General features: G+C 34.5%; 2 protein-coding genes across 2 annotated transcripts; one reads left to right on the forward strand and one right to left on the reverse strand.

The window, feature by feature from the left end:
* Nucleotides 1-3,464: 3,464 nt before the first annotated feature.
* Nucleotides 3,465-9,710, forward strand: LOC123321534 (proclotting enzyme-like). The gene is made up of 7 exons (XM_044909191.1): nt 3,465-3,690; nt 7,109-7,392; nt 7,480-8,030; nt 8,692-8,827; nt 8,879-9,017; nt 9,070-9,215; nt 9,400-9,710. The coding sequence occupies exons 1-7, from the start codon at nt 3,597-3,599 to the stop codon at nt 9,553-9,555; spliced, it is 1,506 nt and encodes a 501-aa protein (XP_044765126.1). The 5' UTR covers nt 3,465-3,596; the 3' UTR covers nt 9,556-9,710.
* Nucleotides 9,711-11,520: 1,810 nt separating this feature from the next.
* On the reverse strand, nt 11,521-18,741 carry LOC123321526 (heart- and neural crest derivatives-expressed protein 2-like). Its single transcript, XM_044909180.1, has 5 exons — nt 18,575-18,741; nt 16,938-17,102; nt 14,689-14,864; nt 14,360-14,533; nt 11,521-12,375 (listed from the first exon to the last, which is right to left on the reverse strand). Exons 1-5 carry the CDS (start codon nt 18,684-18,686, stop codon nt 12,289-12,291), a joined length of 714 nt encoding a protein of 237 aa, XP_044765115.1. The 5' UTR covers nt 18,687-18,741; the 3' UTR covers nt 11,521-12,288.
* Between the last annotated feature and the right edge of the window lie 8,004 nt (nt 18,742-26,745).

Below are 26,745 nucleotides of genomic sequence, written 5' to 3' on the forward strand. Positions count from 1 at the left end.
TATTGGGCTGTGATTCTGGCTTTTCGAGTACTTTCTTGCAATACCTAAGTTATAAACGTCGAACATACAAATTCATTTCCAATTCTTCGATTCTAGTCGTCTGGTCCTATATACTCTTCACTGAAGAAAACAATCTCTGATGCTTCACGAAAAATCTATCTCAACAGAATATCTTCATCCTGCCATTGGATGTGTTCCCAAAGGACTACAACCTTCAATTCTTCAAGAAGAACTGGATAACTCAGGATTGCCCTTTCTCTGTTGGTTCTGAGGCAATTTATCTTATCTATCCTTGATGAAAGAATCTACTCAAAATAGAGATAAATAATAATAATAAAATAATTTACTTTGTCTCATTGAACTAGAAGGGTTATAGCAGCAGTGTTCTGAGTGTTAACCCAGATTATTCATTGATCATCAATGTAAACATTCTTAGATGGTTCACGAAAAATCTATAGCGATGGTATATCGTGAAACAAACTCCTAATTGGATATGTTTCCAAAGAAGTAGAACCTCCACAATTCTTCACAAAGAGCTAGATAACATAGGTTTTCCTTTCTATGGAGTTTTTTTTGAAAAAAGTCGTGCAGCTGCAATTTATCTTATCGATTCTTGTTAAAATGTGTCCACTCAGTATAGTAAGAGAAAGAAATTTACTTTTTCCTCATTGAACTCGAATAGTGTTTCCGGACATTTATCTAGACTTTCTTTTGGAGATACAAACTCATTTTCAAATCTTCAATTCTAGTCTTCTGTTTTTATATACTCTTCATTGGAGAAGACATTTTCAGATGTTCCACGAAAAATCTATAGCAACGGAATATCTTCATCTTGACATTGGATGTGTTTCCAAAGGACGACAACCTTCAATTCTTCACGAAGAACTGGATAACTTAGGATTGCCCTTTCTGTGGTGGTTCTGAGGCAGTTTATCTTATCAAACCTGATGAAAAAATCTACTCAAAATAGAGATGAACTTGAAAAGAAATTTACTTTGTCTCATTGAACTAGAAGGGTTATCGAAGCAGTGTTCTGAGTGTTAACCCAGACTATTCATTGATCGTCAGCTATACAAATTCATTTCCAATTCTTCAATCCTGGCTTTCTGTTCCATATACTTTTCACTGGACAAAACATTCTTGGATGGTTCACGAAAAATCTATAGCGATGGTATATCGTGAAACAAACTCCTAATTGGATATGTTTCCAAAGAACTAGAACCTCCACAATTCTTCACAAAGAGCTAGATAACATAGGTTTCCCTTTCTATGGAGTTTCTTTTGAAAAAAGTCGTGCAGCTGCAATTTATCTTATCAATTCTTGTTAAAATGTGTCCACTCAGTATAGTAAGAGAAAGAATTTAACTTTTTCCTCATTAAACTCAAATAGTGTTTCCGAATATTAATCCAGACTTTCTATTGGAGATGCAAATTCATTTTCAAATTTTCAATTCTAGTCTTCTGTTTTTGTATACTCTTCATTGGAGAAGATATTTTCAGATGTTTCACCGAAAGGATCTATCGCAAAGGAATATCTTTATCCTGCCATTTGATGTGTTTCCAAAGGACTACGACTTCCAATTTTTCACAAAGGACTAGATAACTTAGGATTGCCCTTTCTCTGCAGGTTCTGAGGCAATTTATCTTATCTATCCTTGATGAAAAATCTACTCAAAATAGAGATAACTTGAAAAGAAATTTACTTTGTCTCATTGAACTAGAAGGGTTATAACAGTAGTGTTCTGAGTGTTAACCCAGACTATTCATTGATCGTCAGACGAACACATTCATTTCCAATTCTTCAATCCTGTCCTTCTGTTCTATACTCTTCTGGACTACTGGACAAAACATTCTTAGATGGTTCACGAAAAATCTATAGCGATGGTATATCGTGAAACAAACTCCTAATTGGATATGTTTCCAAAGAACTAGAACCTCCACAATTCTTCACAAAGAGCTAGATAACATAGGTTTCCCTTTCTATGGAGTTTCTTTTGAAAAAAGTCGTGCAGCTGCAATTTATCTTATCAATTCTTGTTAAAATGTGTCCACTCAGTATAGTAAGAGAAAGAATTTAACTTTTTCCTCATTAAACTCAAATAGTGTTTCCGAATATTAATCCAGACTTTCTATTGGAGATGCAAATTCATTTTCAAATTTTCAATTCTAGTCTTCTGTTTTTGTATACTCTTCATTGGAGAAGATATTTTCAGATATTTCACCGAAAGGATCTATCGCAAAGGAATATCTTTATCCTGCCATTTGATGTGTTTCCAAAGGACTACGACTTCCAATTTTTCACAAAGGACTAGATAACTTAGGATTGCCCTTTCTCTGCAGGTTCTGAGGCAATTTATCTTATCTATCCTTGATGAAAAATCTACTCAAAATAGAGATAACTTGAAAAGAAATTTACTTTGTCTCATTGAACTAGAAGGGTTATAACAGTAGTGTTCTGAGTGTTAACCCAGACTATTCATTGATCGTCAGACGAACACATTCATTTCCAATTCTTCAATCCTGTCCTTCTGTTCTATACTCTTCTGGACTACTGGACAAAACATTCTTAGATGGTTCACGAAAAATCTATAGCGATGGTATATCGTGAAACAAACTCCTAATTGGATATGTTTCCAAAGAACTAGAACCTCCACAATTCTTCACAAAGAGCTAGATAACATAGGTCTCCCTTTCTATGGAGTTTCTTTTGAAAAAAGTCGTGCAGCTGCAATTTATCTTATCAATTCTTGTTAAAATGTGTCCACTCAGTATAGTAAGAGAAAGAATTTAACTTTTTCCTCATTAAACTCGAATAGTGTTTCCGAATATTAATCCAGACTTTCTATTGGAGATGCAAATTCATTTTCAAATTTTCAATTCTAGTCTTCTGTTTTTGTATACTCTTCATTGGAGAAGATATTTTCAGATGTTTCACCGAAAGGATCTATCGCAAAGGAATATCTTTATCCTACCATTTGATGTGTTTCCAAAGGACTACAACTTCCAATTTTTCACAAAGGACTAGATAACTTAGGATTGCCCTTTTTCTGGTGGTTCTGAGGCAATTTATCTTATCTATCCTTGATGAAAAATCTACTCAAAATAGAGATAACTTGAAAAGAAATTTACTTTGTCTCATTGAAGACGAAGGGTTGTCACAGTAGCATTCTGGGTGTCAATTCAGACTATTCAGCTTTTTTTTCAAAACTGAATGGATGCGATTAGCTCTAGATGTCAATCATTAATTTTAGCGAATCCGTTCATAATTGGCAGGGCCCTTTGTACGATATTTTAAATAAGAGGAAACCTGTTTCGGGCAAATACGAATCGAAATAATTTCTCGTGCTCCATCGAGATTGAATCAGTATGGATTCCGTTACCGAAACGTTTCTGGCAAAATGAGATCACCTACACACATCGTTTCAAGAAGCAGAGTGTCCTCCAATTCTTTCCATTAGAAGTTGTTCCTTCTTCGCAAATTGGCTTCCGAGAGCATTGAGGAGGGGATGAAGCTTGGTATTATAGGAGCAACTTTGTAAAATTTAAACATTGTACGCTGGTCGCGCCAACGACAATTTTGGATTTTGAATTTCGGAATGGGTATCGGTAAACGATGTTATTTTTGTGTGATACTGGTGATCATTCTTCCGGACCTCAATGCTGCATTTGATGACACTGTCGTCGTTGAAGGTAAGATTTCAACTCTTCTACTGACTGTTACCAGATGACGAACGATGAAGAAAACCATATTCAGAGATCTTCACCCACACGTCCATTCGAGCGGAATATTATACCGTTAAATATTCAAAAACCGTCTCTCAAATCTCAATAATAAACAAAGATGAACAAGATCCAAGGTTCGAATAGCGAGAGCGTTCTTGATCTTGAACTTCGCAAGTCCAATATTTAGTCAGTTCTCTATTTGCGGAACATCGAACGAGATAAGTCAGTTGATCCATTAAATATCACCGGACTGAATGAACGAGTTCTTTTACGCCAACTAGTTTTTTACAAGGAAAATGGTTTTTGAGCCATTTGTGTGTCTGTTTCGAATTCCATTGGACGGCCTTAGTTGATTGAAAAATAGAGTTTTCACTGAATTTCAGCTATGAAGCTATATTGGAACAGAAAATCATCATTTGTAGGGAAATTCAATTGACAGAACTAAATGTTTCAAGCTCTCAGCTGACTTTCAGCTAACTATTTCATCCCCCTAATAATTTTCAGGTTGAAAAAACTCGAAAAATACATATTGTACCTACTCAAAAACTAGCCTCTTCTGAAATTTGTTATTGGTATTCTCCCCCAACAACTGAAACACAAGGGAATAAAAATTATCTGTACAAAAGTTGCACAATTTGACAATGGCAGTTTTTCAGAAATGATGCCATTTCTATTACAATCATAATGTTGGAAAAATGATTCTTATTTCTCTATCTCTCTATCTACTAAAATTTTTAAAATTTCTTTCTCTCAAGAGGGAGTTTCATGAAATCTTGTTACGATATTATTTGTTAGGAGAACTTGTTTTGAAAAACCCCTGATAAACGGTGCATAACTTCTAACTGAGGAGAATTTTTTACAAAAGTTTTTTATTATTATTCTTTGCTTGGAGGGAAAAACTGCCTATAACAAGTTTCAAGAAAAATCAAGCACGTCCTAGAATATTCTTCAATCAATATTGTAAAACTGACTCGAACGTTTCTATAACATTGATGACAATAAATTAATAACAATACATAAGCTTTCGAAAACTTAATTTTATCTCCTTCAGCAACAGAGGTTGAGGTTGTGTTATAGGTGTTGAAAATGAAATAACCAAAATAAAAACATTTTTTCAATTCAACTTAATATAGTTTCATATTTATACCCTTCAAAATGCTTCATTATTTCGAATTCATTCGTGTTTTAGGAATTCAAATTAATGTGAAAATATATCTAGTTCTTCAGAAATTCCAATTTTGACCATGTTATGGCATTGACAATTGAGATTTCTTGAATATTGATTGATATGAATACTTAGACAACTTTAAACTGTAAAATCATACGTTTAATGGCTACATCCCTATTTGAAGGACCACAAACAAGAGTTTTCTCCCCAGAAGCGTCATTTAGATCGTAGGATGTATTTACACCTTTAAAAAATCATGGAACTTATTCAATTTCTGGTCATCACTAATGACTTTGATGGCACTTGTCTTGCGACTTGCAATCAGTAGCTGCTATACCAAGGTTGAAAAGGACATTCACCTTAACCAGGGCCGGTTTATTTACATTTTCCAAAATCAACCGAAATCTATCAGTTCCTCATTTCTTTCCACCAATTTCTTCGATCGTTCAATTGTGAAAATATATTTTTGATTCATGAACCTGATATAGGATTTACTTACTCTTTTTATAAAAAAAATCATCAGTTTTCCACTGTTAGTGATGTCTGGGTTATACTTTTCAAAGCATTGTTACAATTTATTTCTTACCCATTAGTTTTGCCAGATTGTGTCTTTTCAAGATCCATTTCTTCAGATATTGAGGTTTTAGACACTTATGTTCGGAAATCTTTCTATTCGTTATGCAAAATGAGTTTATCTTTACATTAACCTATACTTGGTTAATTAAATTAGTTCGCTGCCAGCAAAACGTCTAATTAATTGCATCAAAATATTTTGAATCGATGTCCTCCCTATCTGATCCTCAAGACCCATCTACTGACCAGTTATTATAAGGAATGAAAGGCCTTGATACAATCATTCGGTCAATGACTGATATGTTTTGCATACGGAATGTAAATCCTTTAGGTAATCTATGGTTAAAAAATTCTTTCTCTCCGACAATGTTAAATGATAAAGCCCGAAATTATTACGCTTATTGATTTAATGATCGATTGTCAATAATGAATAACTGATGATTATAATATAGTACCGCAATGAAAAACTTCCCAGAAGACGACACTATATCGAAACTAGACATTTCATACAGAACTGATAAAAACAAAACCTTGGAAAAGAAGACAACGATCCAAGATCTTTCAATTACAATTTTTTTAATCCCTATTAGTATACAAGTAACGTTTTTATGAGTAGTACATTGAACACCATTTGAAAACATTCTTATAGTTGATGAACTCTATAAATGCGATACTAACTTGTGTAAAAGGAGAACAATAAGAGAGTTCTTGTACTCCTGAAAATGCTGTAAATTTCACTCCTACACCCCTTGGTTCGTTATCTTCTGTGTTCCTTCTTCGACAAATTGTTCCTTTAATTTTTTCCCTTTACTCATACATACATATAGGTAAGAGTTTTGCGACTTAAGTGAATTCTGATTCCAAAACCTCGAAGAGATCACTACGCATATGGCACTGTCCCAAATATGATTTTCCCAACTTGAAAAATTCGTTAAAAATGAAGTTTTTGAAAAATCTCTAATTGCTCTATTACTTATTTCAGGTAGACCTTGTTTTAGATTATTATTTTCGTATTTGTCGCATACAAATGTTGGTGACATCTTTGAAATCTGTGGTATGATATAAATAATGAGTACTGGGGTATTTGAAATAAAAATTTCATGAAGATTCAGAATGTCATAGAAAATTGGTAATTCTCATTTAAAAAGGCAGGGTCATACCATATTTGACAACTTTTAGTCCACCCTATAAAGTCAAAACTTATTTTAGCTTCTGCGCTAATCAGAGTGTATTCAGCCAAAGTTTGAATCTTCCTCCTAGTCCAAAATTTTTTACAGTTATCGACCGATCGAAGACTGTTGACTCACCCTGTATATTATGTATAAAACTAACATGAGATCTTGATATATTACTCAAAAATTATCTCAGTTAAAAGCATCGCATTAAGAGTTAATCTATCAGGAAACACTGAGTTTGGAATCGAATTTGAGATATTGTAAGTTTTGCGTTTGAGTTCCTAAAATGTATAAATCAATTAAGGTTGATTTAAATCTAGGGTTGGGCAGCATATTCACGATCACAAGAATCCAGTTCTCGAATTGATACCCAAAGTTGACGTTTCGTGATATTTTTGTAGCATGGTAATTTATCGACTTGTCTCGTTTTTTATGGAAAAATAATTACAGATGCGATATTTAATTTCAGCCAAGCCTTCGAAAGGAACAAAAAGAACGGCGAAACAGTTTTTAGTACCTGGACCTGGTTTGCAAAATAATCCTTTTGTTTCATCTATTAATGGCGATTGGGATAGGCTCCAACAACAAATCGCCAATACTGGTGCTTGTTTTACCAGCAAAGGAGCATTGGGAAGATGCACCCCATTCAGACAATGCTATCCCTACTTCAAGCTTCCCGAACTGAATAACTGGGACACCTGGATACTAGGGATGTACGATACTTGCAGTTATTACACTTTGCAAGGACGACAAGTTAGTGTTTGAATTTCTTCATTAACTACTTCAAATAGAATATAGAGTTCAAGATCAACGATGTTGATATCCGATGTATCTTTCTAGATGTTCGGTGTATGTTGCACAAATCCAGTCACATCCGAAGAGGTGCCTTCTACTACGTACCCTTCACCTACTCAGCCAACAAATCCACCACCTGGGGAGAGCATCAAGTACCCCCTTCAACAAGTTGAAATATCATATTGGCCTCCTACTCATGCTCCACTTCCCACGCATGGCCCCAACAATACTATACCCCCATTACCCACCCACCCTCCATCCACTCAATATACAACGCTTTCTACACTGTCAACCTCATTCCGACCAACTTGGACTACAAAACCATGGACCCAGAAGCCAAGCCAGAAACCAAAACCTCCCTCTATAAAACCAACTCCAAAGCCGACGAGTCCACCAGCGATTGGAGGTCCAATTTCTCAAGCTGAATGTGGGGCCAAGAATGGATACCAAGATCAGGAGAGAATTGTTGGTGGTCATAATGCAGATATCAATGAGTGGCCCTGGATAGCTGCACTTTTCAATGGAGGAAGGCAGTTTTGTGGAGGGTCATTGATTGATGACATCCATATTCTATCCGCTGCCCATTGCGTAGCTCAGTAAGTGATACTCAGTATGTATATTCTTTTGAAAGTGATACTCAATGACATCGGATAGTTAGAAAGTGTTGGTAGTTTGGCAGAAGCTTTCAACGACTGGAAAGTGGCATTTTTCTTTCGGTTCCCTGATATCTCTAATCTTCAGCCTTTAGTTGTGCATTGAGACTAAAGATCTTGATACATCCTAAGCATACTCTGAAGTCTGAAGGCTCTACAGCAAGAGTATCAAGTTGTTCGTGGCATCACACCTTTTTGTTTTAAATGAAAGCCTGACTCTTTGGGTCTGGAAAACACGAGTGAGATCAACCAAACATGATGCTAATAAAACTGAATGTAGCTTTATATTGCATTTGAGGCGAAAAATCTTCCATAGCATTTCACCATTTACTTCTTCTGCATAAGCTTCTACGTCTTCCAAGGAGAACCAACCCTTGTTCACTTACTCTCCAATTGACCTGCTTTACTATAGCCTTGTCTCATAACGACAACCAAATTAGTAATTCGTAATTGCGTTGTTGATGGAAACACTTTAATTTATTGTAACTTTTTTGTAGTGAATGTTCCTGCGAAGTTTTTCCAAAGTCCTTTTACTCCCTCTTGGTTTTGCTACATCTCACTGCGATCTCTCTCTGATACTTCAATGCAAAAATGATTTTTTCAGTATGAGTTCCTGGGATGTTGCCCGCCTGACTGTACGACTAGGTGACCACAACATCAAAACAAACGTCGAAGTGAAGCATATTGAGAAGAAAGTGAAGAGAGTTGTGAGACACAGGGGATTCGATGGAAGAACTCTGGTAAGATAATAGATGTTCAGCGATTCCATTTTGATCAATCTCAACTTCCAGTACAATGATATTGCGATATTGACACTCGATAGTCCAGTGACTTTCACGCATCAAATAAGGCCTATTTGTCTACCAACTTCTGGCAGTGATTACGCTGGAACTACAGCTACAGTGATCGGATGGGGAAGCTTGAGAGAAAGTGAGTATTAGGGTGTGAAAATTTAATTTCTTCATGTTATCATCTGCCTTAGGTGGTCCTCAGCCTTCGGTACTTCAAGAAGTGAACATTCCTATCTGGAGAAATAGTGACTGTAGGCTCAAATATGGCCATGCTGCTCCAGGAGGGATTGTGGACCACATGTTGTGTGCTGGCCAGGCAGCTAAAGATTCATGTAGTGTAAGTATAGATGAGGATTGTCCAACAACAAAGGTTCCACTCAAATTCGAAGTGATTCTTTTACATAATCTTTACCCATCAGATAGTCCAGATACCCAGGATTGAATTTTGGGCAATTTTCCTATAGAAAGACTTCCAAATTGACTGAAAGAATGATTCTCTAATCTTTTAATTATGTTCTTAGGGAGACAGCGGTGGACCACTTATGGTAAACACAGGACACAAGTGGACCCAAGTGGGCATAGTATCGTGGGGTATAGGTTGTGGCAAGGGTCAATATCCAGGGGTGTACACAAGGGTGGAGAAGTTCTTACCATGGATAAACAAGAACTTGAAATGATGACTCTCTGATCGATATCTACCATTCTGCGAAATAAAAAGAAAAAATTCGAAGTATTCCAATACGAATCTAAAATTTGCCATAAATTCATGTTAATGTAAAAATATTTTGTCACGTGTATTTATTGATTATCGATTAAATTATTATAAGCGGAAGTACTTGGTTTGAATTCTCTTATTCTCTAGTGATCTGACCTGGGTGATACTCAGAATGAGGGTAATTCCTCTGAAGAATACTCATAAAAGTATTGCCAAGTCGCCCTGCCAAAACCAGAAGCATAGTACAATTTGTCACATTAGAATTTATTACACAAGGTCTGAATTTTATTACTCTTGACATTTTATTTACGACTGGTGTAGGTGTCACTTTGGATGTAATCCTGCCAGCAGTATGGGATTTGACTAGAATTCATTACAATTTAATTACAGCTGACTTATTGATTCGAATCCCAATTTCAATCTTCTAAAGGTCTCCTATACCCCCTCCCTCCATATCAAATATTTTGACTTCGTGATTTGAAATGCTACTATTATCATAGTCAAATATTTTATTACACCATATTTTATACCTTATTTTTTATGATCATCAAAAGCATTCAAGAAAGATGTATATGAAATTTGACTGGAACATCATTTGTTTTTTGAATTCGAAAAATTACGTTTATGAGATTCAAATATTTTAGTTCAGTCATTGAGTATGGATAAATAATGGCTCAGTTCAAATCCTTTTCCCATTATATCACAATTACTCCAAATATACAGTAAAAAAATTCGGACCTGTATGAATTGTTAGAAAAATTTAACAAACTGTACTATGCTTCAATGCTTCCGAATTTCGGAGGGTGATTTGGCTTCAAGTCACTCATAAAACTCATCATCATCCTGTATGTAGTTGCAAAATTGTATTTTTGCCTCCTCTCAGGAATATTTCTCAAAATAACCCTCGTTACATAAATAAAGGAGCGAATCACATAATATTTCGTAAAAAAAAATCTTCAACCACTCAATTACTCACAGTAATTTGTCTCCAGAGACTTCAAGCAAGAGTTAAGTGATGTTTACAACTCTGTTGACATTTTATGGAGTTGAAACCTCTTAACGTTCAAAATAAACATATCCATATGATCCTAATTGATTTTGTTAGAATGATGGATGTATGAGAAAGAATACAGATAGTTTACTCACATAAAGTCTTCCCGGTAATTATTTGATGATGTTATACTGATTTATCGATGTTTAAATGGGATAAAACATCTTGTGAAATTTTCCCAATGAAATTGTCGAATTTTCACTAACTAATACTCGTTGATATGAAACTTCGTTTTTGGAATTTCACCAAATTAATGGAGAGCTCTTTTTATTCACACTGTAAGATATAGGAATTCCAGTGAATGGAGCCTTTTCTAGAATTGGGTGTGAAATATTTTCGGGAGAATAAATCAATTGTAAAACAACAGACAAGTATCTTAATGAGGGTTGGAATTTCAGTGAGTTAACAGCGACTTCGTCTTAATGAATTGTTAGGAGACTAGTATGGGTTATTTTAAATGCCATCACCATCTAAAACCACATGAATATCATTCTTTGTTGAGAGTAACTACGAATCGTGGTAGGCGGTCACTCCAGACAGATTTCTTTTCGTATCATGTATCAAATGATCTCATTCATGTTGTTTATTACTACTCAATATTGCCGGTAGAGAATTCGTCAATTCAATCCACCAAACTCAAGTCTAAATGCAACAAGGATCAAATAGTGCTCATGAAATTCATCCTCACGTTTTTGAGATATGAAGTTAGATTAACACGACGAATTGAAATTCATATATCGTATATCAAGTATAAAAAATTATTTCCACTTACCTTGCATCTCTATATCGACGATTAGTGAAATTCTGTGAAACCCAATGAAGAAAAATTGAAATGTGTTCATGCAGTACCTCAAAATCTACAAGAAAACACCGGAAAACCAACTAAATTTTTATTCCCTTCTATTATCTATAATTAACAAAAAACAAGTGATCTTTACAATCATTAGTATCGGTCTCAAGTTATACCATTTACTCAATGGAGATTCAATACCAAAATAAAAGAAATAAAAACATAAATAGTACACTATCAATAAAGTCGAACTCTATTTATATCTCACTATAATCAAAATATATAAAATTCTTAACTGGTAGGTAAATGTATACAAAAGGAGCCATGTGGTTTAACTGAAATAGATTATATACAGTCCGAGGAAGTTTCTTAGAATGTAACATCTTTGAAGGATCTCATTTCCATGTTATAAAATTATTTAAAACCCTTTCCGAAGTTCATAAACGTCGCGAAAATAAACTGAGTAGTTTTGTAGATTATCTTATTGACAATGAACTGATATACTTCCTAACTCAGTTTATTTTCGAACGTATTAAGCTTTTTCATTCGTTTAGGATGGTGAAAAACTGAAAAATATTTAATTTTCTTTGGCAAGAATTGGTACTTAATTTATATGACTAGCTTAGAATGAAGAAAGCTTGAAGAAATTCCAATACGAAAAATTATCCAGTAGGGTGCAAATTTTTTAACCTTTTCGAATACTCTTCGATTGTTGAATCGTTGAAATAAGTGTTGTTACTTATTTGAAATATATGAATATTGATAAAAACATTGTATTACGAGAGGATCTCCTGATACATAAACGTGAAATCCATCTTTATTCATACGCCGTCAAAGAAAGCTTCCGTAGATTATTAAATTGTCTGTTCTTGCTTCAGTTCAAGAGCCCACACGTGTTGAGGCCAACCTGTACGTCCCTTTGCTTTCCTTTGGTTGTCTTCCTGTTTACAACGTAAAATAAAATGAGTAAACATTGCTTCCGACACATATTAATAAGTTATTCGAAAATGCACTCTGTAACTCCTTAAAGGGAGTGGATCGCGAGTTTTCGCAGATGTCAGTTTTTTTCTCTCATGATGAATCTAGGGAGAAGATAAGATGAGTTTTTGTTGAAAACGAACGCTGCAAACAGGAGCAGGTAGATTTCGATGACGTCTATTGGGTATGCATTCCTTAAAAAATCAAAAACATCCCCTAAGAGGACTTTTCTCGTGATGATACTTCCAAATGAAGTACAAGACTTTCTTCTTCAATTTACGTATAGGGTTTATTGAGGTGAACTCTACCCTATTGTCACGTATAATCGACTGAACTATTAAAAATGTAGGTTGCAATTTGAAAATCTTGATTTTTAATTTGTCCAAATTGATGATCTTCTCATAAACACCCTGTACATTTTTGGTCGAAACATCAATATGCGTTATAACACTACGTAATAGAAAATTGAAAATGTCTCCTTCAGGAATATTCAAAAAAGTGTAAATTCCTGTTTTTACCATTTTTTTCATTACAATCCCAATAACTCATAACCCGTTGACTTTTTACCCAAGGTATGGCACACTTTTGAAATTGCCATTAAATGAGCTATCTAACGATGCAAAGATATACTGGGTGTGCCATTTAAAATAAGAAAGTAGTAGGCTGTTTCCGGTATAACCGGAAGCTGCACAAGTCTGAAAATACTTTGGGGAAAAAGGTTATAGTCGAAAACCCCAACATGCAAATTTTCAGCCGAAAATTATGGCTAGTTCTCCATAAAAAAATATCTGAAAGCCCATCCACCCTTTATATGTATAACTTCGCTGATGAATTTTCATCTTGCCATTCTCTATCTAATAAAACTATCTAATTGATCTGCATGGTTCAAAAAGTTACCATTCCTTGTTAAAATTACCCATTGAGTTATTTTAGATTGAGTCATGAGTTCGAAAAAAATTGTGGGTATGCATATTGTCATCATTAGCTCGAGTGATTTATTTTGTGGCATCCCGTTAAGCTTTTGTCTATTTGCCCTTTGATAGAGTGACTCTAATACATTTGTGGCACATCACCGTGATCATTATCTCTCTATTATAGGGGAGAATAATGTGATTAACACCCATCTACTCTCCCTCCCCAAATAATGAGCATAATTTGATTTGTGCTACTAGCTCCATCAAACAAAGAAAATAGGAATATTTACTGTAATCAGAGAATAAATATGAATTTAATGGATTGCTTCCCCTTAAAGTATGATATACTTTTATTACTCTCTCTTACTGCATATGTAATGAAAACCACAAAACCTTCATAAAGTTGTAAAATGCTGATATGGTATTATCGAAAATTTAAAGTTTGATATACACAAATTTCAATCTCAAAATCTGAACCTCGCATATTTTCTATTTTTGAGCTTTGGCCTACTGCAGTAGTGAAAACATTTTTCATTCGCTTGTCAGAATAAATGAAGAAAATAATACAGTAATCGGAATTTCATTATTATCTATCTGGTAGATATTTCACTTGGCAAGTGTTACTTTATCAAGTAAAATTATCCCAAATTTCGAATAAGAATGATTCCGTGAATGAATATAATAATATCTTGTTTATTTGAAGAAAAACCCCTGCAAAATATGGCCAAATTATTGAGTATACAATACGATAGTTTTAAATTTTCTAAATAAGTGTCGATTTTTTTTTCATGAAGAGCTGAGGTTTGCCAATAATTCACTTGTGAGATTAAGCACGAATAAAAATAACCTGAGCTGATTGCTGTAGTTTAGCTGTTCTTGAACAAGCCATTGGCCAGTCAGAATATTTTATATCCTTATTAACATATGGCTTGTTAAACCCTTAATTGATTTAAGAATTGTTAACTAAAGTTTGAAGGGTTGAAGTTCTCAATAGATCTAAATAATAGTTGGAGCAATATAAGGGTTGACTTACTGTCGTGTCACAGGAAGATTGCGATGGTAATTCCTCAATCGATTGAGCAGAATGGTTCGTCGTTTTCTTCGTTAAATTGGTTAACTCGGCTTTGAACCCAACGGTAGGGTCATCAGATTCAAGAGCTTTAGTCAAGTAACTTATGTAGGATGTTGCTAATCTTAATGTTTTTATCTGGAATGAAAGAACGAGCTTGAATTTGGTATCTAAAAACTAAAAGGCTAAAAGACCATGGACGTGTTTCGCTATACATATAGCATCTCCAGGTTCATGACCTCGAAATTCAACTTGGGGAAATTTGATGGTTTTTTAATTTCCTTCTTATTTACCTTCGATAATTTCGTATCTGCTGGAACATTTGGTATACAGTCTCTTAGATCAGCGTACGCGTTGTTTATTGACTGAGTGCGTCTTCTTTCTTTCTTATTGGCCGTTGTTCGCCTTTTGACCACCCTCACATAAGGCACGTTCGTTGATATGTCCGACATTGCGAAATGAGAATAACCTGTAAGACAATAATTCCAAAATCTGAAATATTTTCGATCGACTTTCCAGTCGATGAACATAAATTAAGCGGTGAAGTACTAAAATGCATCAGTCATGTTAATGTTTCGAATACATAACGAACTGTTTGCCAAGAATTAATCTCCCACGCTTTCATAAAAAAATATCCCAAGGAGAACTTTTATGGATGTAGGTACATTTGAGATATTGATAATATCGAATGCCAAAATACTCTTTACGCATGGCGAGCTTATCTTTAATGGTTGAAAAGCATAATTAATCGGAACGCCCATGTAATTGACTCCTCAAGAGCTTACAATCTTCTTTTTATCGGAGTCAATTTGAGCTTTTATAGTTTTGACACTTGTAATAGGACTGTGCACTCAACATCAATGTTTGTTTCGTCATAATTGAAGAATAATTTTTGTAGATGTAAATACGTAAAAATAATATCAAGAAACAAAGTTTTTTTTACGTGAAACAACCAGTTGACATCTTAATTCAAAACTGCCGAGAAAAATACAGTCTCAACCCTCTTTTTTTCAACTGAAATGTGCAATTAAAACTAGGTTCGTGAATATGAAGAGTGGGTAAAAAGTAACACAAAGAATTCATATCTTTGGTATTCACTATTTTGTATAAAAATAATTTTTTCATTTTAAATAACGAAAATTTTTATGTACAATTGAGAATTTGTCTTACATCCTTTTTTTAATGGAAAACCTAACTGTTGACGTCGGAAATGAACAGAACTTCTGTTGATGATTTAGTCATCGATGTTTTCTTTTATCAACTCTGACTTTTTCCAGGTTACAATCACTTATTTCAGGAGGGATTGAAATTCTTGTGATGTATAAATTACATGTTCATACGTTATTGTAATTGTGAATTCTGATCCTAGTAGTTATCAACCCATCAGTTCATTGAGGGTTCCTTCTAAAATTTAAAGGAGGCTAATTCTTTTAAGGATTGAATCGACTCTAGAAGACGCTTTCCAAAATTGTCAAGGGGGTTTCAGGAAAAACAGAAATTGTTGTGATCAGGTTCTGAACCTCAACACTTTCATTGAAGCAGGATAAACTAAAAACAGGAACATCATTTGTGGATTTATCTGCAGCATATCACACAGTATGGAGGGATGGTTTGATTTTCAAACTTTACACCCATCTGAAGTGTGGAAAGATGGTTCGCTTACTGAAAAACATCCTATCAGATAGAAGGTTTCGTGTTTTTGTTGATGATAATAGTAGTAATTTCAAAACTTTGAATAATGGTCTTCCACAAGGATCAGTTTTAGCACCTCTTCTTTTCAATTTATATCTGTGTGATATCCCTACTACAGAAGTAATAGGGATTTCTCAGAAGTATCTGAGAAATTTATATACGCTGATGATTGCCCTTGCATTTCATCCTTCTGATTTTAGATGTATAAGGAATAATCTATGGACAGATGAAAAAATTTGACTTTTTTGAGTGGCGTTTGCGTTTTAACTCACATAAAACTGGGGTTTTTTTGAAATGGTTTGTGAATTTTAGGTCAATCTGACATATAGAACTTAATTTTATTATCTAACATTTTTCTACTTTTGTTTTTTTTACTTCAGATGAAATTTTTTGGTTTCTTGGAGAAGACTCCCTGGATTTTCTTTTTCTTCGATCAATTTTTGTAGCCCTTTAATTTGAAATACTTCAGCTTATTTTGTGAAAAGTTTCATCTATAAAATAGTAAATACCGAAGATATAATATAATAATATAATATAATAAGCCTTTATTTCCAACAGGTAAAACACCCAATTACAGGAAGTGTAAATATGTTAAAAAAATATATATAAACCCATATGACAGCCTAAAAATAAATGAAAAATATTACAACAACAAAAAAATGCAAATACAAATCTGCAAGATATGAATTTTGTGCTTTACCTAATTGTTACTCATTTTGTATTTTCTCAAATCCCTATTCATTGGACTCTTTTATTGTAATTTTTCATCTTTTTTTCCTTTCTTTGACATTTATATTTCCAATCGTTGGTTTGGTTGAACAAAAAAATGAGAAAAGCAGTCGTTTCTTACCATTTTTATACGTTATCACATGATGATCAACTGGAGAGTAGTTCATGGGCTTATATGATTGGTATGGTGGACAAATTGTGTTCTGAATATAGGAATTTGGTGATGGGGTATCTGATCGAGGGCTACTCGACCATAAGTTAGATTCGTCTGTCCCAATGCTTCCATCTGGAAAAAAATATGCCAAAATTGGAGCAAATGTCTTACATTCAACCAGAGTTTTGTGAGATTTATAGGATAGACTTGAAATTAACTTGACACCGAGTAAATGTCGTGAGAAGAGGAATCTTCACATACAAAATTTGTTTATTTTCCTAACCGAGATGCATTTGTGACAAATAACGTAACGACTAGCTTATTATAATGATAGAAGAGGATATTATGATGACAGATTTGATGTTGTCATTCCCCTCAAGGTTATTATACTGTTTTGAGGAGAATCGAATCTTCCAAGTTCTGAAGAAAATTAATATGAAAACGCAATATAATTATTTCTTCACAAAGTAATGCGACTTGTTCAAGATCCATTCACAGCTATCAAGAATAATTCATTTTACATAATATAGTATCACGATTGTTGCCTAGAATCTGGACAAAAACTAAGAAAGCATAAAAGGTGATCACAATGAAAACACTTGTGAAGGATATTCTATATGACATAAACAGAACCATCAATAATCTCATGTTTTGCGAAATAAATTCAGAAATAAGCAAGTGAAAAAAGACTGAACTGATTAGTAATGAAGGAAAATGAACAGTTATATCAACACAAATATAACATAGTACAGGGTGTTGTCACCCACTATCAGGCGGTCTGGTTTAAAAAAAATATTTAACTTTGAAGTGCGTAGTTATTGGAATACACCCAAACGAATGATGTTTCTGTAGAAATTTCACATTTTTTCTTCAACAGAATCGATGGTCATCACAAATATCACATAATACAGCTCTGTTAGGGGGCACAATAGACCTTAAGGTGGCAGTGAACTGTAATCCCTTCTCACTATACTATCACATAATTGTGACCATTCAGCATCAGGTAGTTTGGAGTAATAAAATATTTGACAACAATTTGATAACAGTAGCTCTTGGAATACACGACCTCAGAATATTTTATATCAAGGGTGGAACGTCCATAGAAAGATCAAAATTGGGATTTAAATTGCTGAGTCAGTTAAAATAAATTTGTAATAAATTCTAGTCTAAATCCATTTTTGATGCCACAATTATTTAAAAAGTTACAAGTGGGTGGTGTAGTTTCAGATGAAAGGATAGACCAGGTGTAATGAATTGTAATAAATTTGTAACAAATGGTTACAGTTTCCAGTTTTTGCCAAATGATGTGGCTGATGTAAGTTTGAGTCATACAAAAATTGTGTTTTATTAGCAACTGCATTAATATAAATACAAATGGGTTACTATTAAGGAAATTTAAGGGAGACCACTGTGTGGACCTAACTTTGCTTTCAATTATTGTAATTTTCTTAGGTTTACAGGTGAGATGAACGAAAAGGTGTTGGTTTCAGCTAGAAATAAATTATCGTCAACCTGTTGCAATTGGTCAATTTTTCCCATGACATTCAATACTGAATTGATAATAGGGGTGGTGGCATGAACGGGGATGAAAATTAAACCCTCACCCGACATAAAGTGTCCATAGTTATTCCCACTATAATAGTGATACACCTCATGTTGGTCACTCGTATTGGTATAAGCCATTTGGAAGTCACTTTCGAAAGTTTCTTGTGTCATCAGTACAACACTCACGTCAATCAACTTTTCACTGATGCCTCCGAGCTAAACTCTGAAAGTCGAAAAGTCAGAAGTAAGATAAAAACAAGAGGCGGGTCCTGAAATATCAGTTCTTCCAATGGGAATCATGCCTGGAGATGAGAGGGAGTTCCCTGAAAAGGATCTCAGCCTCTGAAATAGGGTACCTAATCTATTTATGAAGTGAAATATTGCCAAATGTCTTTCTGCGAACGCCACAGAATTCGAACTAATCTCACAAACGCTATAATTTCGGGGAAATCTAGGAGATAAAGATCGATTCTTCCAAATTCACAATTGGTGGCTTCGATTAGAGTTCATGGTAAAGGCTGCTTGCATTGTTAATATTGTTTCTGGCATTGATATTCCAAGCCAAGAGATATCATAAACTGAATGATACTCATAATCAACTGTTTTTGGAGAAATACACATTGTATGGATATATAGGTATAGGTACTTGTTGATTTTATCAGTCAGAAAAGAATTCCTTCTAATGGAAATGGTTATGAGAAACAGCAATAAAATTATGAATCATTTCCATGAAATTTTTTTTTAACATGGTCGCCACTGAACTGATCCAAGTGCTTAAATATTCTCATCAATACAACCACTTATGTATGTATTTCTGATGTGCTCGATTTTTCCTTTAATCCTTCAAATTTTTTTCATGAAATACGAGGATATATTGGAAAATTCTTAGCCTACTATAGAAGCAAACAAAATTTCAATGTCATAATATTCATATTTTCCTCTTAATGGGATACATTTATTGCAGCGAACCTGCAACGTCTCTAGACCTTTCAAAAAAATTGTTTCCTCTTGCTTTGCGAACCAGACCTCCACAGCTTTTATTACCTCCTCGTTGGAAGAAAATTTAGGACCTTTTAAACTTTTTTTCAGTTGAGGAAAGAGATGATAGTCGGATGGAGCCAAATCTGGTGAATTAGGCGGGTGTTCTAGTAATTCTAACCATAAATCACGAATTTTTTGCATGGCAACATGAGATTTGTGTGCTGAGGCGTTGTTCTGCAAAAACAAAACACCTTTGAATAGCTTTCCGCGTCTTTTCTCTTTAATTTTTTTCCCGTAGAGTGGTCAGTAATGTCGAATAGTAATCTCCGGTTATTGTTCCACCCTTATCCAGAAAATCAATCATGATCACTCCATGGCAATCCCAAAAAACTGAAGCAAGAACTTTTCCAGCAGATTTTTGGACACGAAACTTCTTAGGTCTTGGAGAACCAGAGTGTCGCCATTCCATCGATTGTTGCTTTGTTTCTGGATCGTAGAAATGTACCCAAGTCTCATCCATAGTAACAATTCGGTTTAAGAAGCCTACATCGTTTTCAAATCGAGCACAGATCGAACGCGATGCTTCTACCCTTGCACGCTTTTGGTCAACATTCAAACATATTTGGGGATCCATTTTGCAGCAATTTTTCTCATGTCCAAATTGACGTGAACTATATGATGACCGCGTTCGTATGAAATATTCAGTGCTTCAGATATCTATTTTAGCCCAATTCTACGGTCTGATAAAATCATGTCATGAACAGCATCGATATTTTCGGGGACTGACACAGAAACTGGCCTTACCGATCGGTCATCATCTTCAATGGAAAATTTACCTCTTCTGAAGCTTACAGTCCAATTTTTCACGGTCGCATACAAAGTACATTGATCACCAAGGGTATTAAGCATATCTTCGTAAATCTGCTTACCTCTTAACCCTTTTAAATACAGGTACTTGATGGCTTTATACTCCAATTTTTCGATTTTCACAATTTCGGTGGACATCTTCTTTCTTTTAATTTATTGCGTTAATTTATCTCGAATTTGGGATACGGTGTATAAACTTTTCTTACACCAAAGAGAGGGCAATTTAAATACTAATCGACCTACTCAGGCATATTTACAATAAAAAACTCTCTTTGATTAATTGAATTCATCAGAATTTAGAGTCTCTCACACTATTTGATTCATTTTTTACTTGAATGATGTTCGATTTAATGCTCAGTTTGTTTTTTCGAACGATGAACCCAAAAGAAAAGATAATCCCTTCGAAATTTTCAGAGTATATTTCGAACCCCAAATAGTAAACCCAACGATACAGGACAAAAGTCCAGCCAGATTCAAGAACGGTGAAGAATAAAATTTTCAAATCAAGGGAGACGAATAACCGATATACACTCTCTTAATACTTCATATAAGGAGGTCGGTATAAATTACAATGTGACAGTTTATTAGGGGAATCCTGTTGGGTCGAACTGTCCCGTCATTTGACATCTATATGTCAATAGAAGTGCGACAACGTAACATGATTTTAAAGGCCCATGGCGTCAGTCTGTGATACACGAGAAGGGCTATTGGTGAAATTGAGAGGCACTAGACACATAAATGTTTTGAGTGACACCTACTACAATGTTTTCTTTGTGTTATGTAAACTAATACTATATTCGCTGCAAAATAAGAAGATCATTGTCTGGTTTGACTAAGCGGTTGAAGACGATCTAGGGATGATTTTTATTCACATGGACCAACATGACAAAGTCGAAATTTCTTTATTAATAATAATATACAGTGCGAGTCTCTAACTAGGAATAAATCAAAGAGAATTTTTGGTGTGAATGCTAGGACATGACGATCAGCAGTATTTCAAATTGAAATCTTTTATATGCGAGAAAATTTTATTTAGCATTTCCCACAAGTTTCTTCACAATGGGCATCCCAATTTTTTATTATTATTCTTAAAGGGTGTGTCAAATTCTCAATCCTTAATAACCCAAATATATGTACCTATGTATTGCCTTTAAGCTTATCCAAACACCAAATAAGATCTAAAATAGCAATAAGGACCCAATAAAACATTAAACAGATTCACTTTGATTCTCTTGTTTCAATATTCTACTCTCGTTGAGAAAAATCATAGCATTTTGCACAAACAGTAAAATTGTGATCTTCCTATATGAAATTCAGATTTCCATTTGTGAAATCGTTGTTTCCCTAAAAAATAGGCCAAAATGATGGAAATAGCCCAAGAAATCTTAAAGCTGCATAGATTTTTCGGAATATTTCGGTTATAGAAGTTTGTATTTCCTTAATTCCTTTCTTATCCCTCGAAAATGACTGATCTTGAATATCTAAGCTTTGTTTTTCTGATTGAATACAATTTCTATCTCACAATTCCGAAGAAAAACCTAATCTCCCTCAGTTTCTGATAAGTTCTTAGTGCTAAAAATTACGAAGTGCCTGATGGTAACCCGTAGTTCACGTCAATTTGGACATGAGAAAAATTGCTGCAAAATGAATCCTCATCAAATTTTTGAATGTTGACCAAAAGCGTGCAAGGGTAGAAGCATCGCGTTCGATCTGTGCTCGATTTGAAAACGATGTAGACTTCTCAAACCGAAATGGTACTATGGATGAGACTTGGGTACATTTCGACGATCCAGAAACAAAGCAACAATCGATGGAATGGCGACACTCTGGTTCTCCAAGACCTAAGAAGTTTCGTGCCCAAAAATCTGCTGGAAAAGTTCTTGCTTCAGTTTTTTGGGATTGCCATGGAGTAATCATGATTGATTTTCTGGATAAGGGTAGAACAATAACCGGAGATTCCTATTCGGCATTACTGACCACTCTACTGGAGAAAATTGAAGAGAAAAGACGCGGAAAGCTATACAAAGATGTTTTGTTTTTGCAGGACAACGGCCCTGCACACAAATCTCAAGTCGCCATGCAAAACATTCGTGACTTAGTGTGTGAATTACTAGAATATCCCTCTTATTCACCAGATTTGGCTCCATCCGACTATCATCTCTTTCCTCAACTGAAAAAAAGTTTAAAAGGTCATAAATTTTTTTTCCAACGAGGAGGTAATTAAAGCTGTGGAGGTCTGGTTCGCAGAGCAAGAAGAAACATTTTTTTTGAAAGGTCTAGAGACGTTGCAGGTTCGCTGTAATAAATGTATCCAATCAAGAGGAGAATATGTTGAGTAATAAAATTTTTTGACATTGAAATTTTGTTTGGTTCTGTAGTAGGCTAAGAATTTTTCAATATATCCTCGTTTCTACCTACTTGTACAGGGTATACCAAATAGCTTGATTTCGGCTGTTTCTGGTACTTCTAGGCAAGATAGGTAAGAACATTGAAAGGAGTCCTGGACTCAATTTTCGTGAAAAGTCCATTAGTGGAAACCGCTTCACGATATCTTCATCTGTCTTGCATTTATAAGCAAATTTTGATATTTTGTCGATTTAGAAAATGTGCCGTAACCTAAGCCATAACTTTCTCAGTTTCGAAAGTAAAGAAGTTTTAGAACATTTTCTGAATCGACTAAATATCAAAATTTGGTTATATCTTCAAGACAAATGAAGATATCGTGGAGCTGTTTCCACTAATGGGCTTTTCGCAAGACTTCTCTCGAAGTTTTTCTCTTTCTAGTCTAGAAGTACCAGAAAGAGCTAAAATCAAGCAATTTAGGATACCCTGCACAGTTATGGCACTTTCAGGCATAAAATCTTGCATTTTTCATTACTTACTCAACAAACTAAAGTCAATTCCACAAAACTATTCGATGTTTCTTGAGATGATGTGATCTATGAAAATATTGTAGGAGGTTCACCGGACATCCTGTATTCTGTATTCACCATACGCTTAGCATCTCGCCATTCCTGAATCAATTACAATAAGTAGTTTGCCCCCTTCGCCAAACCGCGAAAGGCAATAAAGGAATCGACTAGATAAAAGTCGAGTTTGGTGATAATAAAATTGGAACATGCCCTCCCCGATTATCAGTTAATATTCCCCGCTCATGGGCAACGTCACGCTGGGATGCGTGAGAAAAGCCAGACTTCTATAATCAACTAAGTACCCTACACCTATCTCAGCTTCCGTACTTTAAAAGTCCATAACTCCTGGTAATGATGAACACTTTGCTACAGAAAATCGAGATTAACTAGCTATTTTTAGATGTTTCGTTCGTTCAAACACAAAAAAACAAATTCTGTACAAGTTCAATGAGCAATGTGCCGATTCTTCTTGAATAATTTGAGCGCAGAAAAGCTCGGTTTTCTATTTTTTCATTGTTTTCGTAGGTCCTTGGCTCAATGATAAAAACTTCATTTTTCAAGTCGAGGTCTAACTAATGTTAGAGACCAGATCATCAATAAGTCACTCAATTGACAATGTATTGTCAATTATACACCCAGGGCCAAATTTAGACTTGATAAGTCCCCTAGAAATTTGAGATATGGAGATATTTTTGAGACCAGTATCAGTCAGTACCAAATATGGCTGTTGGATACTAAGACAGTTTTTTAGAAGCCACCACGTCCTTCGTTGTATAACATCCTAGTAACATCAATTCAGATATCAAAAAATTAAAGGAAGAAATTTAAAAAATTGCATTATTCTGATAGGTAATAAAAATATTAACTAATCGTTGACTTTTTCAGAAAGAGTGTCGAGGAAATATGTGTCTGCTTTGATGAGGAAAAAAAAGGAGAGATTTGTGAATGGAGACTTTTCTTGTTGAAATTGATTCTACTTTCTTAATTATTTTGCTGGCATCATATATTTCGAATTATATGACTTCAATGAAAGTTTCCTCATAATGAAGATGAGTAGGTACCAAGTGAAAATAAAATAAAGTTATCCATGAAATTTTGGCCTGAAGAATTGCATTCTTCAAGCTCAGTTTCGATCACCTGAAGCTGGAGATAGTTTATAATGTATGTATTAGATACATAAAATATTGGATCATTGTAAGGTTAATGTTGAAAATACTTGAGATGAAACATGATGAAGTACAGTCACAAATCTGTTAACGCAGGAATAGTACCGGTAGCTAGTAACCAGACGTGGTGATTTAATAATTTTGTCAACTCAAATATTGATAAGTTGAGAACTTTAAAGCACACTTCTTGTAATGAGAGATAACGGACGATTTCTTCCTGAAAATTCCAGGAACATATTATTCCTGTTATGAGTCTTTCATTTCATGTCATTCTAATCTAATAGATCAACTTCTTTTGCGCGCTATTTCCTAGAAACGAGAATTTGAGAAAATATCAGTAATTGATGAACAATTCTTTCACGAAATTGATTCTGTTCGTGTTTCTAATTGAATAATCATCAAAAATTTATAAAATTGATCGTAGCTTTCGGTCATTCTTTTTTGGAACATAATTTCAATCCAGAATATCTAGGAGTTGAGCTGGACTCCTCTTGGGATCAGCTACAAGTTTTAACTGAACTCAACTTTTTGGGAATTTTTCGAAGGTCAGCTTTCGCGTAGTTTTTCTTCCAGAATTATTATCGTAGATCTGAATGTGATACATATTCTGATAGAGCAATTCTTCTAGTTATAAATCTGAGAAGTTCACTCATCTCGGCGCAATCGTTCGGTTTTGACGAATTCCTAAGTGAAATTCGCAATTTTTGAAAAATTTCATTTCCAGGATGAAAATCTCAACGAAGGGAGATAGGCTTTCGAAATTGCTTGCAATAGATTCAGCGTGTTCGAAAACCTCTATTTTCATACCAAGATTTCAAATATCTGGCCCAGTTTAGGAGAAAATAATTTTTTTGTTTTTCCATTTTTCATTTTCGAGTTGACTTCGAAGAGCTCTCTGGAGTGCAATTCTTTATTGAATCATCAACTGTTTGGTTTTCTAGAATCTTCAAAACAAATTCTATGCACTCCATATCCTAAAACAATAATAGAACATCCTGATTTTCAGACAGAGTAGCAAATATGTCATTTTAGGGGGGTCTAACCCTTGCTCATTTTTGACCCAAAAAATCGAGATTTTCGAAATCGAGTTTTTGTGCTAGGGTGTAAGCCTAGGACACGCTGATTATATAACCGGAAATCCCAATTCGATCAGACGAATGTAACAGGAGATATCGCAGATTGAAAATTGCAATTTTTGAAAAATACCATTTCCAAGATGAAAATCTAAAACAAGGGAGATAGGCTTTCGAAATTGCTCGCAAAAGATTCAGCGTGATCGAAAACCTATATTTTCATACCAAAATTTCAAATATCTGGCCAAGTTTTGGAGAACTTATTTTTTTTTCCATTTTTCATTTTCGAGTTGACTTCGAAGAGCTCTCTGGAGTGCAATTCTCTATTGAATCATCATTTGTTTGATTTTTTTGAATCTTCAAAACAAATTCTTTGCACTCCATATCCTAAAACAATAATAGAACATCCTGATTTTCAGACAGAGTAGTAAATAGGTCATTTTAGGGGATCTAACCCCTTGCTCATTTTTGACCCAAAAAATCGAGATTTTCGAAATCGAGTTTTTGTGCTAAGGTGTAAGCCTAGTCCACGCTGATCATATAATCGGAAATACCAATTTGATCAGACGAATATAAAAGGAGATATCGCAGATTGAAAATTGCAATTTTTGAAAAATGCCATTTCCAAGGCGAAAATCTAAACCAAGGGAGATAGGCTTTCGATATTGCTCGCAATAGATTCAGCGTGTTCGAAAACCTATGTTTTCATACCAAAATTTCAAATATCTGGCCCAGTTGAGGAGAAATGTATTTTTTTTCCATTTTTCATTTTCGAGTTGACTTCGAAGAGCTCTCTACAGTGCAATTCTCTATTGAATCATCAACTATTTGGATTTCTAAAATCTTCAAAACACTTCGAAAACATCGATCTCTCCTAAAGTGCATGTCATTGAGCTCAAAATACATGTAAATGTAAAAATTCCAATCCAATACGTTTAACCCTTTCATCCCTTTGAAAAAGGGTTGATAAAAATCCACATCAGTGATCAAATCATTAGTTCTAGTATGGAAAGTTAGGGTTGTCATATAGAAAAACTCAACTACCCTCTTAGAGAGTACATGATAAACTCCTCAATTATATTATACATGAAAAATTGGGTAGTTTAAAATGAAAATTAATCAGCATTTTTCTACGACACAGTAAATACCGAAGATATGAATTTATTGTGTTACTTTTTACTAAATCTGTATTCGACAATTTTTTAGTCCTCCACTCCCCACTAATCTCTCA

Source organism: Coccinella septempunctata, chromosome X (genome assembly GCF_907165205.1).
Source record: "Coccinella septempunctata chromosome X, icCocSept1.1, whole genome shotgun sequence".
Lineage (NCBI taxonomy): Eukaryota > Metazoa > Arthropoda > Insecta > Coleoptera > Coccinellidae > Coccinella > Coccinella septempunctata.